We start from the raw sequence: 18,874 nt of genomic DNA on the forward strand, positions 1-18,874 counted from the left end.
TCAATTGACTGTGACTGCGGATTCCGTCATAAAAAAGAAGACGGAATTATTTAGAAAATGAATTGGATGATATAAAAAATGGGAAAGGTGCTAAAATTGTTTTGTTGGTTTGATAAATGCCGAAGATGGATATGGGTTGGATATGTATCACACACATGCAAGAGATAGAGAAGACAGATTCAACATGATCAATCGGTGGAATAAGATATGTGTGCATTATTTCTATTGATGACTCATGCAACAACAAAATCAAATGACGCGACTTAGGTTTTTTTAAAATAAATTTAATTATTATCAAACATTATCTATTAACAAAATATAATTTTGCGGTTGTTAAAATTTTCACAATTTTAAATTAATCAATCCTGAATCAAGATTTACAATTTGGTGGTGGTTAAAATTTTCACAATTTAATCATTTCATTCGATGGGTCAAGTCGTATTTAAATATTTTACCTTAATACTAACTAAATTTAGACACAATAATTTTCTTCCCCAAAATGTACCCATTCAATATCACATCTTTTCAAAAGTAAAATATAACAAAATTTAAATTCGAGCATTAACTTTAGATAATAAAACTACCCAAATACTATCACGTGTCAAGATTTACTAGTTTTAATAAAACTCTATCTATCATGTAGTTGAAGGTGAGAGTTTTTTGTAAGCGATATGTCTTTCCTTTCGCTTCGGCTTTCGTTTTTGGTTCGTTTTTTTTTTAATTTTACCATAAGTTGATTTATGGTCAGAAATTCTATCCATTTGATGTGGACATACTTCAACCGTTATCTAATTTTTACACTTCTTATATTTTTGTTATTAAAAGTTACATACTTTGTGAAATAATTATTCTAGTAATTTAATATACTGTCCCCAAATCTAAAATCTTGGATTTGTATTTCATCATTTGTTTTTTTTTTCATTAAAAAAACATATAAGATAATATTCGTAAATTTAAAAAATAAGTGATTATAAATGTTTTTTAGGGAGTGTTTGCAAGCACTAAAAAAAGTGATTGTTAGCTTTTGGTTTAAAAAAATCATTTTTGTGTGTTTCTTAAACCTAGATTATGTATTAGCTTATGCTTAACTTAATTGAAATTCAAAAGCTAGTCATGTGGTGATTATGATTTTCCAAAAGTGATTCTAATAAGAAGGTCATTGTTAAAATCACTTTAATCACTTATTTATCAAACACTACCCAACTTTGATTTTTAGATTTTCACATTTGTTTTCAAACACTACCAACTTTTGATTTTTCTTAACCTTTTTTATAATTTATAAATTAATTACTTCTACAAAAGAACAATCTATTGCAAACACTTTCTTAGAAGTGTTGACCCGGAGTTATGATCGAGCTTGGAGATGAACGTTGAGGTGTTAGCAAACGCCTCCACACGTTCTGCACGTCAAAATTTTCCCACACGTTTCATTTTCAAGACGCTACCCCACCACGAAAGATTCTCTCTCTACTCTTCCCGCATTAAATTTCTGTATTAATATTAATATCCATGTAAATAATATTCAAGAATTTCAGCCGAACTCATCAATTTTGACTTCCCACGTTCCAAAGAATTCATCTTCCATTCCATGAGCTGGCGCTCTTCATGATTTCATGAGCAGACCCGCATTTACTGCATGCAATCGATTGTGTGTGTTTATGAATCTGTGCAGTGTGGGGGGGAATTAATTTCGACGAATTTTAGTTTATGGGAGAGAGATTGGAGGGGTGCGGACGGGATTTCTCTGTGTGTTCACCCTTTATGTCTCTAGACTGTTGGTGCTGGAGATATTATTACACTAGTCTGAGATATTAATGTGTGATTCTTGATAGTTCATTTATTTTGTAAATTAAACTGGCCCATTTGTTCATTTTTTGATTTAAGAAAGAGCAATTTTTTTTTTCTTGAAATTTCTCTCTGAAATTATATTTTTGGGGGAGGGAGAGTTCAAGAAAAATAAAGATGGGGTCATGCGTTTCTTTGCCGGAGAATTGCGTGGGAGGTTCAAGAATGAAGAATTTTAGAAAGAGGAGAAAGGATTTGAGAAGAAGGGTGCCTTCTCCATTGTCTGATCGATCGTCTGATGGAGTTGAAAAGATTTCATCTTTGGCTATGGATCTTCCCTTCAACAATCCCATTTTTCACGGTTCTGCTTCTTTCCTTCCTTTGCATTCTTTGATTGTGTTAGTTATTATATCTATATGGTGCCATTAATTTCGTTTTTGCTTGTCTTACACTGCATTGGGTTGGAGATGGAAGTTGAAGTAGAATATGTGTTGGTGATGATGTTGGTATTAGCCGTGAGACTTTAATAGATCAAAGAAAAATAGAATATGTGCTGGTGATACTATTTTTTTAGCTTTGAAGATTAAGAGATCAAAGAGAAATAAACCGTGTGGAGACGTGATGAGCACGCGAGCTCAAATCATTCACAACCCTGCATTGTTATATGCTAGGGATTTTGGGTGTAATCTTATCTGTTCGTGAGTGGTTCTTTCAGGGGATTCAGTTTTCTTTCAATTGGAGTGTTATTTAAGCTTGATTGTCTTATTGATGACTTGGATTCTCAGCCGTTTTCCAGCTGTTGAAGTTGTTCAGAACTTGGTGATAATTAGTTAGTCTACTCAAAAACAGAATTTCATGGTGGATTCAATTGCCTACGTACTTCAATTTAATAATTAGGCTATGAGGGAATTCTAGACTTTTGAAATTAGTTTCAGATTTTTCTTTCGTCTTATCTTATCTGTATGGTTGCAATTTCAGGAAGTGTTGAGGAAGCATGGTTTGATTCAGCTGCAGCACTTGACTCAGACTGGAGCGATGAAGATTTTCATAGTGTTCCTGATGGTAAGCTAAAATTTTATATTTCTCTCCTCTCTAGAATTTAGTAATCCAAGCTTCTAGGAAAGTTCGTTACATTTCCACAGATATTTTCTCTCTAAACGGCATTGATGCCACATCCATGGCAGATATTTTTTCTCCCAGAAATATGAGTCATGATGGTGGTGATGTCAGCACCAGACGTGAATCCTCTGCTGAACACACTGAGGGCTTGCCAACCGCAAATTTTGCACGCCTTTCGGCTAATGGTTCAGATAAAAGTTTAGTCCTTCCAACTGATTCCGAATGCAGAGTCAAATCCAGTGGACATCTCAGTGAAACAAAGCCTGTTCATCTGGATGACAAATTTGGTGGCATTGGAGAAAATGCCAGTGGTGATGATGGTTTGTTAGATAATTGTGGAATTCTTCCAAGCAACTGTTTGCCTTGTTTAGTTTCGTCCGTTCCCTCTGAAGAGAAAAGAAGATCACTAAGCTATAGCCCTCCGAACACAAGGAAAAAGGCTACCTTGAAACTTTCGTTCAAATGGAGAGAAGGACATCCTGCAGCTAATTTACGTGAGTGGATATATATATATGTTTTCCTGGTGTTTTGTATTATCTATGTCATGTACATTATCTGCATTTTGGTTGCCTGAGAAAATCTATAGCCGGATTTCATTGAACGTAGCTACCTTTGTCTTCATAATTGTTGATTAGCCCTATGACTGGCTCCTAGGATTCGGTTCTTATGATTGTGAGCTGTTGATATTAATTCATAGTTTCAAAGAAAAACTAATTGTTCTTGATTTCTTTGTGGAAGGTGTGTAGTATTCCATGATTGTCATTGTGGATGGTTTCGAAACTATGATTCCTTTAGCTGCAGATTAAACATACCTGGAAAAGAAATCCGTCCACAAGCGTCATCATGCATCTCTGGATTTAACCAACACTTCACAAATTGAATTTGAATGGTGGGAAAATTATCCTGGTGTCAATCATTTGGATTTGGAGCTTTGCTGAAATTCTATCTTTTGATGTTTCAAGGGATTCTCTAAAATTGTCGATTTTTGTAAGTTGGTCAGAAGAAATATTCAAAAAAAACTGTGAAAGTCGGGCTGTTGTACCTACACTGTCTATGTTTCACCTGCACTATGTAGAATATGCATAGGGTTATATAATGAATAATCTGATGTTTTGGGGATATGAACCAATCATGAAACTACTCTGTCTCAGTTACAGTGCATACTAGAATTTGTGGTACGTAGGATGTAAAATTCTGGTTAACTCTTGGAAAAATTATAGACCTAACAAATAAAGTCCTGTCAGAACTGCTCATGACATACAAAGTTTTGAACATGTTTCTGGTTTTTTGTTTTCTAGTTTCTTCGAAATCGTTACTCCACAGACCTATAGCTGGTTCTCAAGTACCGTTCTGTCCGCTGGAGAAGAGAGTGCCTGACAGTTGGTCAAACATTGAGCCTGGAAGCTTCAAGATTAGGGGAGTTAATTATTTGAGGTAATAGAATTATAAAAGTTCTGTTCTATACTGAAAACCTAATAAAGTCTCTCGCTCTATGTTGGTTCTGAAATCTAACATTTTCTGTGAAGGGATAAAAAGAAGGAGCTTGCTTCAAACTGTGCAGCATACTATCCCTTTGGCCTTGATGTATTTTTATCTCAGAGAAAAATCAATCACATTTCTCGATTTATTGAACTTCCTGCCATTAATTATTCGGGGAAACTTCCACAAATTCTTGTGGTAAATGTTCAGGTACTGTTGACAATGCACCAAGTATATTGATCTTTATTTCCTTTTACAGAAAATGAAGCCATAAGTATGTTTGCTTCTCCCGAACATTTATTTTCTCTTTAAATGGATATGAAAGATGTTATAACTACATCATAATGAATGTGACATTAGCATTTTTTTGTTATTTTACAGATACCACTATATCCTGCTGCAATTTTCCAGGGTGAAACAGATGGGGAAGGAATAAGTTTTGTTATGTATTTCAAGCTTTCTGATAGCTTTGGCAAGGACATTCCAGCTCATTTTCAAGAAAATATTAGGGTGAGGGAATCAATAAATTTTACTGTTAGCACTCATTTGAAATACAGAAGGATTATCATCGCATTTATGGTTTTCCGATTGCAGAAGCTAATTGATAATGAAGTAGAAAAGGTTAAAGGTTTTCGTGGAGACACACTCATACCTTGTAGAGAAAGGTTAAAGATATTGGGCCGCGTGGCGAATGTAGACGACCTTCCTCTAAGTGCCGCAGAGAGGAAGCTCATGCATGCCTACAATGAGAAACCGGTTCTTTCGCGCCCTCAACATGAATTTTACACCGTAAGTTTAAGCCTCGTATCAATGGGATTTCTTGTCGATTTCTCAAATATCATTGAACGTTGAAGGTTTTTTCTTTAATTCTTTACAGGGTGAAAGCTACTTCGAGATTGATTTGGATATGCACAGATTTAGCTACATTTCAAGAAAAGGGTTCGAAACATTCACGGATAGACTAAAGCTTTGTGTATTGGATTTCGGATTAACAATACAGGTATGTACCATCTGATCAGTCAACATTTTTTTTAATCTTTTATTTACAAATTTGGCTAGTAACTCATTCCATGCATACGGATGCGATTCATTTTAACGTGTATTTTAAGGACACATAATTCTTATGCATGAAATAAACATTAGATGAACAACAACTGTGACAAGGTTCTTCTTGTCGCGGATCTGATATTTTAACATTGTCATTCTATATATTTCTACGTTTCAGGGTAACAAATCGGAAGAGTTGCCGGAACATATCTTGTGCTGTATTAGATTAAATACAATAGATTACTTGAATTATCAACAACTGGGGTTCCCAGAAGAAACCCCTGAATAGGTGTAAAATTAAATCTTGGGAGATTAATATAATGACAATAAATTTGGTGTATTCTTTGAGTGAATGATTTCTTTTCGAGGCTCCATCCCTTTCTGTCTCTCATTTTGAGTAGCTACCAAATACGTTCTTAGAATCTCCTATTTCTCAATTCCTTTGCTGAGAGTATTGTACAAGTTCTGTATATCGAAGACGAAAACGAAATGCATTGCATATATATGCTTTCCATATTATTGTGCGGCCAGAAGCTGCGGCCATGCATGGAATTTTACTTTGGGATAAAGCAAGAACACTTGCAAGAAAAAGGGATTCTCTTTATAAATGAAAGAATTTATTCCCCAATGCATTCCTTTTGCTTCCATTTTTGTAGTGAAAGTTGATTCGTTCCAGCAGCTCCACTTATTTCTAGCTACATGCATGATATATATATAGCTTTCTCTACTAGATCTCTTATTTCATGTCGATTCCACGTTGGTTTCGAGCTCGAGCTTCGAGCTCGAGTCACCAATTGAGCTAGTTTAAAGTTGGATCTAATTCGAAATCGATAGGTACATTATTTTGATCAATAATACAAATGATGTACTCAATGACAATCAAATTCGAGTGGAATTACGTTATTCACGAGCCTGTTGATCTTGTTGTCTCATACCATTATTGGAAATTAAGTAAATATAAACAAATTTACAAACAACAGAGAACATAAACTCCCCCTCCACAATAATAATGCAGTTTGAATTCACCTGAGTCCTTTTTCAGCTTACATGAAGTTCAGTATTGAGAAGAACCAAGCCGATAAAAACATCCACAGAACCCCTGTTAAATCAATTGCAATAACTTAGATTCCTTACTTTTTCCCAAGAAATATTACAGGAACCTAAATGTAGTAGTATTTATCTTAGTTACCAGTAATGTTCCACGGCAGAAATCTTGAGCCATGGCTCCAAGATCCCACGTAAAAACAATCTGTGGTGGTGTTCAATCCGCCGGGACAGTTGCAGGCGAACGACTTGGATTCGTCGTCGTCGTAACCACAAACTCCATTGCTCTTTTCGCAGCTCATGCACAGCACTGGATAATCGTTATCGAAGCTGAACTTATACTTCAGCGCCAAACCGTAGCTCCATACCTCGGGATCGTATTCTTCCCCGTTGAATCCATACAACGCTGAATACGATGAACACTGCAGCTTCGGCAAGTCCATTTCAAACGAAGGGCCGAGATTTACCGGCGCGTACACGCAGCAAGTGGAAGCAGGCAGACTAACCTTACTTATCGCTCCACAGGAATACAGCAGGCTGCAAATAGATGAGCCCTGAGGGTCACACAAGGAAGTAGACGACGGCCCGTTTTCCTGGAGATCGGCGGAGCATTCGAGCAGGGCCACGACTGTTTTGTCGTGGAAGGAGAAGGGGGCGTCCCAGTCGAGGCCGAAGCCTTTGCTTTGCCGAATGCAGGAGCAAGTGGACATGGTGGCATCGGAAATGTAGATGATTTGGTTGGTGTAGTCGATGGAAGTGACCGTGTAGCAGCCGGTGTGGGTGGAGAAGGTGAGGCGTTGCTCGGTGCAGGTTACGTACGGGAGGAAGCGTGGATTGCCACAGCCGGGGCCGGTGCCGAATGGGTATTTGACTGGGATCGTGCCGCAGGTTTTGTGACATGTTTGCGAGGATATTAAGGTGGGGAGAAGGATGAGAAGAATGGTGCAGAGTGTGGTTTGGGATGGGTTCTTTGACTTCATGTTGAAAGGGGTAAACTTACACATGCAATATAGCAAGAGTAACTGACCTGAGAGAGGAAGTGAAATATAAGTTAATTTATGCACATGTGAGTTGTTTTTTTTTTTTTTTTTTTTATATAATATTCTTTGTTTTCATTTGTTTGTGTGCAAAAAATTTGGAGTTTTTTTAAAGAGAAAATTGTTTTTTGGTCATGTATGTTTGTCACTTTGCGATTTCAATCATCTATATTTTCAGATTTCAGTTTTATTCCGTTATCTTTATTTTTTTGACAATTTTAGTCATTTTTCCGATGTGGCGCTGATGTGGTACCAATGCAGTGCTGATGTGGAGCTGACGTGTACAGTGTCACGTCAGCATTTTCGAAAAAAAAAGACCGAAATTATCAAAAATCGAAACATGCAGGACTACAGCTGAAATATAAAAATATGGAGGATCAAAATCGCAAAGTGACAAAAATATAAGATCAAAATTACAGTTTTTTTTTTTTTAATATATTCATAGTTTTGGGAATACTTGAGAGGACAGTGTATAGTAAACGAATGCTTCTACGCACTAGGAATAAACTTTACTTTATCTTAATTTGTAGGGTTATGACTTATGAGCAAGTATCTAAAAATACGAATAACTTTGAAGCTTTACGAGTTTAAGTGAATTTAATATGATATTATATTAAACATGAGAAATAACATTTTTAATTTTATTATAAATTTATTTATATCAGGTCAATCAATAGATAAAAACATCTAAACAAAAGAAATTAAAAATAAATATATAAAATTTATAAAACTTTTTCCCATCAAGAGTGACCATTAAACAATATTTCGATGTCTTTCAGAGTTTTTGTGTTTAATTAAATTTATTTTATCAATATTTAATAATTAAAATTTTAAAGTTTTGCTTTTGTAAATTAAAAATATATTAAAAGTTGATTTAAAATTTTTAAAAAAATCGAGAGCTAAACTTATATTTAGAAGTTCACGTTTGTGTACACTTTTTTGCGCCTAATGATTAATCATATTTTCATGTGTGTGACTGAATGAAAGTTTTAATTTTCTTCATGTTAATCCATGCAGTTTAAGGATCACAGCAATTATTGTTTCCGGTGATATTTTCCCACTAAATAATGCGACGACAAAGAATCGGAACATTTTTGTAAAGCAGATGGAATTATAATTTTACAATTTGAAAAATGTAAAAAGGAAAAGAATAATATTTGTCAAACATATAATCCGTAAAGAATTATAAACAATCAGTGGTCCTAAAAAATTATTATAAAATACCACTAAACTATTTTAACTAATGATAACTTCTTATGAAAACTCATATCTTATAATCTCTCAATATTTTTATACAAAAAAAAAAAAAAAATTAATTGGCAGGCATATTATTCATTTATTTGTGGGTATAAGATTGGTATCTTATTTTATAGTTTATACTACGTCCCCGATTTAGTCCCTCATTTTACATTTGTCTCGAATTAGTATCCTGTTTTTCACTTGTATGTTTTTCGAATTTGATCTTTCCGTTAATTTTGAGGGTTAAAATAGATGGAGTTATCAGTTCAACAGTTAATAAAAATATAGGATGCTATATCGAAAAACAGTTTTTTTTTCCCTAAAATTTTACACGCGCAAAAAAAAAAATCGTTGTATCCCCATACGTGCAAGCAACATTGACGAAACCTTGTTCAACATGCCGAAACCTTTTATGTCCACCTCTTTAACCTTCTTCTTCAATTCATCCATTTGGAAAGCGATTAGCTACTCCCGCCCTCAAGTTTCACCGACATCATCTCCTTCTTTTGTTCTAGAAATATCTCTTTTACGCACATTTGCCATTTCTAGATTCTCTTAAAATATCTAAGATTTCGTTCATATGTGATTATGACCTTTTATATTTTTCCTCTTTTTTTAAATGTTAAATTTTCGCTCGAAATGTATCATCGAATAATTTATAAACTTATTTAAGCTCCAGGTAAACATTTGAGAACATGATCATCACATGAGAAATTCAGTCCATTTTAACTCTCAAAATTAACGAAAAAACCAAATTCGAAAACCAAGTGAAAAACGGAGGACCAATTTGAGATAATTAAAGAAAAGTAGAGACTAAATTAGTATCGTAGCATAAAATGAGAAACTAAATTGCGTATTATGTCTTTATTGAGTAAAATGGGTACTAGCTATTTAAAGCCCAAATATCAAAAGAGGCCAATAAAAGCCCATAAAACTAACAAAGAAATTTGATGCATACCAAAGTTTGAAGGCTCGCAACATTCTTCGCAACTTCAAGCAGCCTGGCGCCTTCTTTCTGCAGGTTAGCTCATGGAACAAATTTTTAATTACCAGTCAATTAAAATTATTTAGTTTTGCATCTTGATTCGATTGAATTCTTTATGGGGGTTTACTCTTCACGTTTGATCTGCCTTTCCAATTGTAAACTTCTCTGATTTCTTATTGGTTTTTAGATGTTGAAACAATGTTGCACTTGTGGGTTATATTTGTCCAAAGATTGAATTTTTAGTACTGCTGTTGATTGTTTTAATACGCTTTTGTCCAAAAGATTGAGTTTTTTGCTGTTTTAATCTATTAGATTTGTGAACTTTTGCAAAACCATAGCCTTTTCAGTTAAATTTTCAATGCTCGCTGTGAAGTGTATTCGGAATATGTTCATTAGGTGTTTGGTAAATTTCCTAGTTGCGTGGGTTGTGAAATTATTTTTGGCTGTATTTAGTCTAATAAGACTAAATGGACAGTCCAGTTTCTTCTCGCAGAGGCTTAAGAGGATAGAGGTCGACTGCTCGTCCTGAATTGAAATTTTGGAAGGAATTTTGTGAACAATAAGCAGAGTCAAGCGTTAGACTTATTGTGAACGGCTTTTGTGTGTATATTGCTTGTCAATTACCTCAAGGTGACCTAATGCTTTCTCTTTTTTCAAGGTGGAAGCTTGAATTTGCGACGAACAGATGAGGGTTGGGTATAAAAATAATCTTTTGATATTTTGCCTGATATTTAGTTATTTCTTTAAATATGTTGGCTTGTGTGATTTATATTTTTGAGAAATATCTGAATTCTTTAGGCAAAGATTATTGGCAGAAAACTGATGGTTTGAAATTTACCGTATGGTTCCACAAACAATGTCTATAGTGATTATTGTGTTCATGTAATTCTTGTTTTGTCTTTTTGTGGGTGATGATTTATTGTGCACTGAACACGGAATCTATTCTAATCATCACTTCAATGATGCATCAATACAGTGTACAGGTGATGCGGTAATGAATAAGCGTGCAGGAGAGCCCCTCCATGTCAGATATGTAGTTTTTGTAGGCTACATTGATGGGCCTCTCATCAGCATGAAGAGGCGCACCATCATCTTTTCAGCTTGCATTCATCAAGTGTTTTCTTGTCATTCACAGCCAAGTTCGAGCATCAACTATCTCTCTGTCTTCTGCTTTTCTAGTTCTTCGATCCGAATGTTATCTTCCTTTGGGTCAACGACTATGAGATCTTTTCCGGATTATTCGCCAAAGAAACCTTCAGTTAGAGACTCTGAATTTGTTCACCACATTTCAACTGTCATCAAGCAACGCCACTATGAGCACCTTCGTCGAATTTTAAAGCCCTATGAATCCAAGTTCAGGCCTGATCATGTCATTTGGGTTCTCTTGGAAATAAAGAATGATTATAGACTAGTATTGAATTTCTTTGACTGGTCTTGCATACGAAGGGATCCATCATTTGAGGTCTGTTGCATTATTATCCAAATCGCCGTTACTGCAAAAGATCTAAAATTGGCTCAAAAACTTTTTCATGACCTCCTGAAAAAATCCAATGCTGATGGTAACATCTCATTCTCCCAGTTTCTTGAAAAGTTAATATACACTTACAAGGATTGGGGTTCAAATCTACTCGTCTTTGACATTTTTTTCCAAGTTCTTGTTGAAATTGGTCGTCTTGATGATGCAAGAAAGCTTTTTGATACAATACTGAAGTATAACGTTATACTATCTGTTGATTCATGTAACCTATTTCTTTCCCGAGTATCAAAAAATATCGATGGCCCACAAATGCTTTTAAAGAATTTCAGTGAATTTTCTGAACTCGGTATTAGATGGAATACTGCATCGTATAACATAGTGATGCACTCACTTTGTCGATCAGGAAAAGTGAGAGAAGCTCATAGCCTACTTTCGCAAATGGAATTAAAAGGTTGCATTGCTGATGCTATTAGTTACAGCACCGTAATTAATGGATATTGCAATATTGGAGAACTCCAGCTGATGTTAAAACTATTCGAGACTATGCGGCAGAAAGGAGTAAAGCCAAATACGTTTACCTTTAACAGTATAATCCTTTTTTTATGCAAGAACGGTAAAGTTATGGATGCAGAGAAGATCTTGAGAGAGATGATGCGTGAGGGAATTTTTCCTGATAATGTTGTTTACACAACTCTCATTGACGGTTTTAGCAAAATTGGAAATGTTGCTTCTTCGTTTAGAATGTATGAGGAAATGCAGACTCTGAAAATAGTTCCTGATTTTATTGCATATACTGCTCTAATTTGTTGCCTATGTCAGAATGGAAAAGTTTCGGAAGCTGATAACCTCTTTCGTGCAATGATTAATATTGGATTAAAAGCAGATGAATTTACTTATACAACTCTTATTGATGGTTATTGCAAGGCTGGTGACATTAAAAAGGCATTTTCTCTGCACAATGAGATGATTCAGATGGGATTGGTTCCAAATATTGTCACATACACTGCACTGGTTGATGGGCTCTGTAAACATGGGGAGGTTGATACAGCAAATGAACTTCTTCATGAGATGGGTAATAAGGGACTTGTTCTGAATATTTATACTTGCAATTCACTTCTCAATGGCCTTTGTAAATCTGGAAATATAGCCGAAGCAGTGAAGTTAATGAAAGATATGGAGGTGGCCGGAATATTGCCCGATACTTTTTCCTATACTACGTTAATGGATGCTTATTGCAAATCTGGAGAAATCGATATGGCGCACCGGTTGCTTCATGAGATGTTGCAAAAGGGGATTAAGCCAACTGTTGTAACATTCAACGTACTGATGAATGGATTTTGCATGTCAGGGATGCTAGAAGATGGCCAGAAGCTGCTAAATTGGATGTTGGAGAAGGGTATGATGCCTAATGCCACCACTTATAACTCTCTTATGAAACAATACTGCATAAGAAATGATATGCGTTTGGCAATTGAAATATACCGGGGGATGGGTCATCAGGGAGTTGTTCCAGATGAAAAGTCATATAACATAATGATTAGAGGGCATTGCAAAGCGAGGAATATGAAGGAAGCATGGTTTTTGCACAAGGAAACGGTTGAGAAAGGGTACAATCTCACGGTTGAGAGCTATAATGCTCTAATCAAAGGATTTTTGAAAAGGAAAAAGTATCAGGAGGCAAGAGAACTTTTTGAAGAGATGAGAAAAAAAGGGCTATCTGCAGATAAGGAAATTTACTGCACCTTTGCAGATGTGAACTATGAGGAGGGGGAAATTGATTCAACTTTTGAACTTTGCAATGAGGCAGTGGAGAGATGTTTCAGTATTAGTTGCAAAGATGGAACTTAAAGGGATATAAAGCTATGGGCAACATTTCTTCTCGACCGTTTGCATTTTAGACCTTAAGTTGGGTGAGCAACCTCTAATCGACGGGCTGAGAACCTTGGTACATTTACTTTTCATGCCGTTCTTTGTTTTTAGTTTTTTTCATTAATTGCCCGGCACACGCTAATCCGCAGCCTGCATGTTCTATATCTAAATGCATGCATACATACTAATATGAATATTATATGCACATATATATACTTCGAGAGACAATATGCACACATGTGTCTAGACATGCACACACATATATCTGTATACATGGAACAGGACTATATGATTTTGACGTGATGAGTATGGATGTAGTATGATAATGTCAATGGATTGAGTTAAAATAAAGATGTTTCTTGTTGTTTGAGAAGAAATAGTAGCAGCACAATTTGGAAATACAGATTACAGACGGATCAAGAAAAACTCATTTTATTCAATTGGATATTTTTTTATTTTTTTCTCCAAATTAGACAGTTTGATGTTTCTCACTAGTTAACTGCCTACTGGGTATATGCTAGTTATCAGTTTCATATATAGCCTGATTGCCATCCTCAAGAAAAAAGTTGTGGAACACTTGATGCTTTGACATTTCTGTTTGGCGAAAAAGTTATTCTTATTCATTTATTGCTTTATTAAAGGCCAGTCGAAGTCGGAAGAAAGGCCACATTGTCTTGCCTGGATTAAATTTTTCATGAAAAACATTCTTGGACAAGGTTGGTTAATTCCCTGAATTCCTCGTTAAATTTTACACTGCCCCAATGTTTTTCATTCTATTACCTTGAAAATACAGGAAATTGGGAGCTTTTGAACCTAAAATCTGAGAAGTTTAGGAAGTTTGTCGTGAAAATGCCCAGATAACATATTTTCTGTTCTACTTGGAAAGATGTAAATAAGAAAAGCATGCAGAGTGGCTTCTTGCTTTCTGATTAAGAACTCAAGGATGCCATTATGGATGGACAAAGAAAATAAGTATTCTGATTCTTGAAATTTGTGCTCTGGGTCAACACCAACTGCCCTGATTTCACAAGTGTTCTCGGAAGAAGTTAAATCTTTGAACCTTGGAGATGAATAACGGGAAGTCATGTTAACTGGTGTTCATTTGGTGTCACTTTATGTTGCAAGAGTACGATGTGATACGCGACAATGTATTGCCTCATCACATGAAAATAACCGGTGTTCATTTGGTGCAACCTTATGGCGCTGGTCACCAATTTGTGCCTGAGTTTCTTGAGCCGTTCTCAGGCGTTATTTCTGTTGATTAGGAAAGCCTCTGTTAGATGCCTTACTTATTCTATGCTACAATCTCGTATATTTTTCAATGGAAAATTTGCAATTATACATAATGAGGTACTATTATCCCTTTCTTAAGAACAATTTTGAGGTCTGAGAGTTGCAAGAAACTTCAGAAAATCAACCATATTTCTCACGCAGTAAGATGAGCTCTGATTCTTGTAAGCCACGAGATATGGACACAAACCACAGGACAAAGGTTTTCAATTTTGCTAATATCATTTTCATCGAAATCCAACTGCTACAGAAAAAACAACCCCTGGAAAATTGAGAAGCAACCAAAGAAAACGTGACTGAAAATTAAAGCTTCATAACCGATGACTACTACTATTATCCCTACATTCTTGAAACGAACCTTACTGATAATCTGATATGTTACAAGAAAAGATCCATAAATACCAAAACTGCAGAAACTAGAAGCATCAATCCGATATGAGGAATTGCCATGACGTAACCACTAGAAGGAGAAGCCTGAGGAGGTTTTGTAGTGGTTATCACTTCTTCCTTTGAGCAAGCATAGTTGCATCGACTTGGACGAACCACCCTGTACACTCCACTCTGTGTTAAAATGTACACATCTTTTCTGTTATCTTCCCCGAATGAAAATATGAACTTTAAAGCAGGAAGATCGCTGTTAGGCACTGATTCACACTTGATGGGAGAGTCTGGAGCACAGCTAAAGGAAATGTCAGTAGCCGTGAAGTTCCCACTGTTTTGTGGTGTTTCTGATGCTGCCCAAAAATGACTTGCATATAGATCTCCGTACAGGTAACTGGAGAAAACACAAAGAAAAACACGAACCCAGAAAATTTTAAAAAACAGATAACATTTCTTTGATGTCACACAGATTATACAATAGTTCTAGCTGCAACCACAACCCGTACTATGTGAACATGATTATGGTAATCTTATTTCACCTTCCATAAGTGCATGGATCGGTCTGTGCACGATAGACATATCCACCGGATATTGCTGCAGAACCGAGCTTATTTATATTAGAATGGCTGTATCCCACCACAGGGAAGATGGGATCGATTGAATCAGCAGAAGTGTTTCCCCCTGGACTTTTTTGAGGCTCGAAAACAAGAGGGCCTTCATATACACGCCATCCATAGTTTCCTCCCTTAGATATTATGTCGACTTCTTCATATTGATCCTGAATAAAAGTAATATCCAACAGGCATAAAGGACTGCAAATTTGGCTATAAATCTTTAGGTGAAAAAGCTTTGAAGTTATATAGTGAAACCATCATAAATCTGAACCTGTCCAACATCAGCACACATGAAATAGGAAGGCCTTTCTGAATCAAAACTACAACGCCAAGGATTTCTTAGTCCATAAGCCCATACTGAAGGTTCCATTTGTTTATCTTCCGAAGAAGGGTTATCTTGTGGAATAGAGTAGTTTCCCCATAGGCTATGCTTAACTATGTCCTCTTCACCTAAAAACCAAAACGTAGTTACACTGGATTCATCAAAACTGACGTAACATACAAAATCTTGATTGATAAGCTCAGAATTTGATGATATGCATCAGAAACCGAAAAGATAAGCTACCAAGAAAGTATGAATTTTTTTTTTTTTTGCATGAAGGCTTACTTGGTATGTTGTCTACATCGACCCTCAGGATTTTTCCGAGTACCGACTTCTTATTCTGGGCAAAATTGTATGGATCACCTTTGCTTCCTCCATCTCCCATCATGATATATAAGTAACCATCTGCAGGACCAAAAAGAATTTGGCCACCATGATTTGCAGTGAAAGGTAGCCCCATAGTAAAAGTTCTCCTGACTTCAACCGGACTCGCTTTCTCTGCCTAGTATCAGGTATAACACATCTTAGATACATTTAGATATTTCTAAATAGTTAAAAAAACAAAAAAAAAAACCCATTCGGATCTGGAGAAAAGGTTTACTTTTGACGGGGTTGAAGAAGTCCCGTTAGCAGTGTACTCAGCAACAACCACATGATATGTGCAAGGCTTTCCTGAATCTATTGAACTTAACTCTGAAGGATCGCATGAAACATCCGAGTTACACGCACATCTCCCTGCGCAGGCTGGAGACTTCTCTTTGTCACAGTTGAATGATGCAAAGAATCTACCATTTGTTGCATAGTTTGGATGAAAAGCCATTCCCATCATACCAAAGGCCGCATCCAGATGAACTTGATCGGTTAAGTCAACAAACGGGCTTGATTCATCGAGCCCTAATACATCTCCCGAATCTTGATCAGGGATAGTGGCTAACCAGATTTTGCCAGGTTGGTTAGAGAAAAAGGCGCGGTTTGATCCATCAGGATGAGCAACCATATTGAGAAAAGATCCATTGTCGATTTTTTCGAGGCAAATGCCTTTAGGAGGAGGTAATGTATCACTTTCATTAAGCGAAGCAGGGTTACCATTGAAGCAAACAGGTTTTTCGTCAGAAGAACCAGAAAAAGCATTGCAAAAATCCGATTCCGATTGCCAGAGGTCAGTTAGAGTTGATAAGGTTGCGTTTTGTGGCAATTCGGCTTTGGTTTGCAATGCAGGAGCAAAGGGAGAATTCAAGATTGGTACAGTTTTACAAGCTTCCCAAACAGATGAGCAAAAACTATTGTTTGCTTGGCTAGACAAGGATGAAATTGGTGCACCGGCTGCGGTGTTGCAAAGTATTGGAACTGAGCGGGGGCTCGAATTGACCTCAAACAATTCTGCTGAGAATGGATCACAATTCTGCAGTAGCCACACACACACACAAAAACAACTGCTTAACAAGTAGTCCGTAAGATGAAAATCGACGTGCTCTCATGAAATTGCAAGTCGAATTCGAGCTAGATTTCCACCAGAAGCATAGACTACGAATTCAGTCCACACTCAAAGAGTCTAATCACGCATAAATTTTAACTTTCTGTCTCGCATTCGGCTCTGGTGGCCCTACCAGATGTCCAGATCAGGCCAATTTACAAGATTATTTCTAAACAAACTGAAACCAAGAGAATCCAGGATCAAGAAACTTCGTAACACATCTTTCATGGGATTCCTTAAAATATCAAAAGTCTCACAACTAAATTCTTCCACATATCACGCAAGAATTCCAGCTAAGTAGCAAGTTTTCAACAAAATGCTGATTGAGAATACAAAAGAGAAACTAACCGCACAGACGATGGATTTCACAACAGCAGCACAGGCAGAATCAGATATATTCATAGCATCAAAACGCTTCCGCAACTGCAGATCTTCTGCTGTGTTGCAGCACACTTTCCCATTGTATGGACAGAATGCTAAACGCCCCTTCACGCTAGTTGGTGCTCCTACACACAAAATCACACAAACGAAGTCATAAATCCAAGAAAATGGCAAGAAAACAAATCAAGAAAAGAACAACTAGGAAACACAAAAAAGACACGGACTTTCTCAAGAATCAAGAAGAAAAACACACACACACTTACTCAAGCTAGTGCACAAGGGCAGTGAATAAGAAGGAAAAGGGAGCAGCAACAGAAGCAGTAAACTGAACAATGAGAGAATGTTCAAAACCCCATCCATTTTCCAGAATTGTAGAGAGAATGATTGGTCAGTAACTGTATGTAGCAACCACTCAATAAATAGTGTCTCTTATCTAATACGCCGAAACAAAAAGCTAGAACTGCTTACTACAACCCACCCCTCTCTATTTGAATTTTGAAAAAGAAAAATGTATCAGTGCATTTATCGCTGAAAGCTCAGTGCTGGCATAAATGGAGGGTGGACTTTTGCACTCAGACAAGCAAGAGATTCAAGAAACATCGGTTGACTTGTTTGTCAACAAAATCTGAGTGGGTGAGAGTTGCTCTGCTCTGGTAGGAAAACAATGAAAGTTTGAATAGAGAAAAGGTGCAAAAAAAAGATAGCGGAAGTGGGTGATTGTTGGTGGCAATTAAATGCAACAATTTGACATTTATTGGTGCTTTTTTTAAATTAATTTGGGTTCTTAATTCTTATACCTTTTCAAGAATTCAAAAAGGGTTGTAAAAAAGCCAAGTGCAGGTGATGATAATGTAGAAATTGAAAAGATGGAGAATGGGTGTATACTCTGTGGGGGCTAGGTAGGGGCTTCCTTCCATGGAGAATCGACTCGTGTCACCTTTATAGTAAAAGATGACAGAAGATGGACACGATATATATAGAAAGGATATATACAAAAGAGAGCTAGCCTATGTTATGTTATACCCGTGACTGTTAGTTTCGATTTTTGTTTCGAATCACTTCAATGAAAACAAAAAATATGAGATCTATCGATACTTTGAACAAATATTGGATTCAGAACTATATTAGGATCGTCAACTAATATTAATTAAAAATTAAAAATTTTAAATGATTTAATTAAACTATTTTAGAGTATAGTTATTGAAGAATTAGCTTTCTATATATGTCCGTAAATTAATTTAGAGTGCAATTATTATGGAACAAAAGAGAGATTTTTCATGGTCATCTCAGATCCCAAAAAGTAATAATAATAAAATAAAGCATTGCGAATT

At 36.1% G+C, this 18,874-nt stretch overlaps 4 protein-coding genes across 9 annotated transcripts; 2 read left to right on the top strand and 2 right to left on the bottom strand.

Moving 5' to 3' along the window:
* The first annotated feature begins 1,458 nt into the window (after positions 1-1,458).
* LOC140871526 (uncharacterized) lies at positions 1,459-5,804 on the top strand. 2 transcript variants are annotated; one of them, XM_073274061.1, is made up of 9 exons: positions 1,459-2,146; positions 2,764-2,847; positions 2,928-3,398; positions 4,203-4,338; positions 4,431-4,593; positions 4,765-4,893; positions 4,978-5,172; positions 5,261-5,383; positions 5,609-5,804. In XM_073274061.1, exons 1-9 carry the CDS (start codon positions 1,963-1,965, stop codon positions 5,717-5,719), a joined length of 1,596 nt encoding a protein of 531 aa, XP_073130162.1. In that variant the 5' UTR covers positions 1,459-1,962; the 3' UTR covers positions 5,720-5,804. The 2 variants fall into 2 exon arrangements, with proteins under 2 accessions (XP_073130162.1, XP_073130163.1); XM_073274062.1 differs by having other exon boundaries at positions 1,464-2,146; positions 2,970-3,398.
* A 499-nt stretch (positions 5,805-6,303) lies between these two features.
* On the bottom strand, positions 6,304-7,508 carry LOC140871527 (wall-associated receptor kinase-like 20). Its single transcript, XM_073274063.1, has 2 exons — positions 6,620-7,508; positions 6,304-6,529 (listed from the first exon to the last, which is right to left on the bottom strand). Exons 1-2 carry the CDS (start codon positions 7,476-7,478, stop codon positions 6,474-6,476), a joined length of 915 nt encoding a protein of 304 aa, XP_073130164.1. The 5' UTR covers positions 7,479-7,508; the 3' UTR covers positions 6,304-6,473.
* Positions 7,509-9,695: 2,187 nt separating this feature from the next.
* On the top strand, positions 9,696-14,426 carry LOC140872140 (uncharacterized). 5 transcript variants are annotated; one of them, XM_073274904.1, is made up of 5 exons: positions 9,739-9,771; positions 10,394-10,431; positions 10,712-13,157; positions 13,723-13,797; positions 13,875-14,426. In XM_073274904.1, exon 3 carries the CDS (start codon positions 10,730-10,732, stop codon positions 13,058-13,060), a length of 2,331 nt encoding a protein of 776 aa, XP_073131005.1. In that variant the 5' UTR covers positions 9,739-9,771; positions 10,394-10,431; positions 10,712-10,729; the 3' UTR covers positions 13,061-13,157; positions 13,723-13,797; positions 13,875-14,426. The 5 variants fall into 5 exon arrangements, with proteins under 5 accessions (XP_073131004.1, XP_073131007.1, XP_073131008.1 ...); XM_073274903.1 differs by lacking the exon at positions 10,394-10,431 and having other exon boundaries at positions 9,696-9,771; XM_073274906.1 differs by lacking the exon at positions 10,394-10,431 and having other exon boundaries at positions 9,696-9,771; positions 13,915-14,426.
* A 123-nt stretch (positions 14,427-14,549) lies between these two features.
* On the bottom strand, positions 14,550-18,401 carry LOC140872141 (HIPL1 protein-like). Its single transcript, XM_073274909.1, has 7 exons — positions 17,807-18,401; positions 17,511-17,668; positions 16,290-17,090; positions 15,974-16,190; positions 15,638-15,816; positions 15,292-15,530; positions 14,550-15,146 (listed from the first exon to the last, which is right to left on the bottom strand). The coding sequence occupies exons 1-7, from the start codon at positions 17,901-17,903 to the stop codon at positions 14,750-14,752; spliced, it is 2,088 nt and encodes a 695-aa protein (XP_073131010.1). The 5' UTR covers positions 17,904-18,401; the 3' UTR covers positions 14,550-14,749.
* Positions 18,402-18,874: the final 473 nt, after the last annotated feature.

This window comes from Henckelia pumila, unplaced genomic scaffold (genome assembly GCF_033568475.1).
Source record: "Henckelia pumila isolate YLH828 unplaced genomic scaffold, ASM3356847v2 CTG_461:::fragment_3, whole genome shotgun sequence".
NCBI lineage: Eukaryota > Viridiplantae > Streptophyta > Magnoliopsida > Lamiales > Gesneriaceae > Henckelia > Henckelia pumila.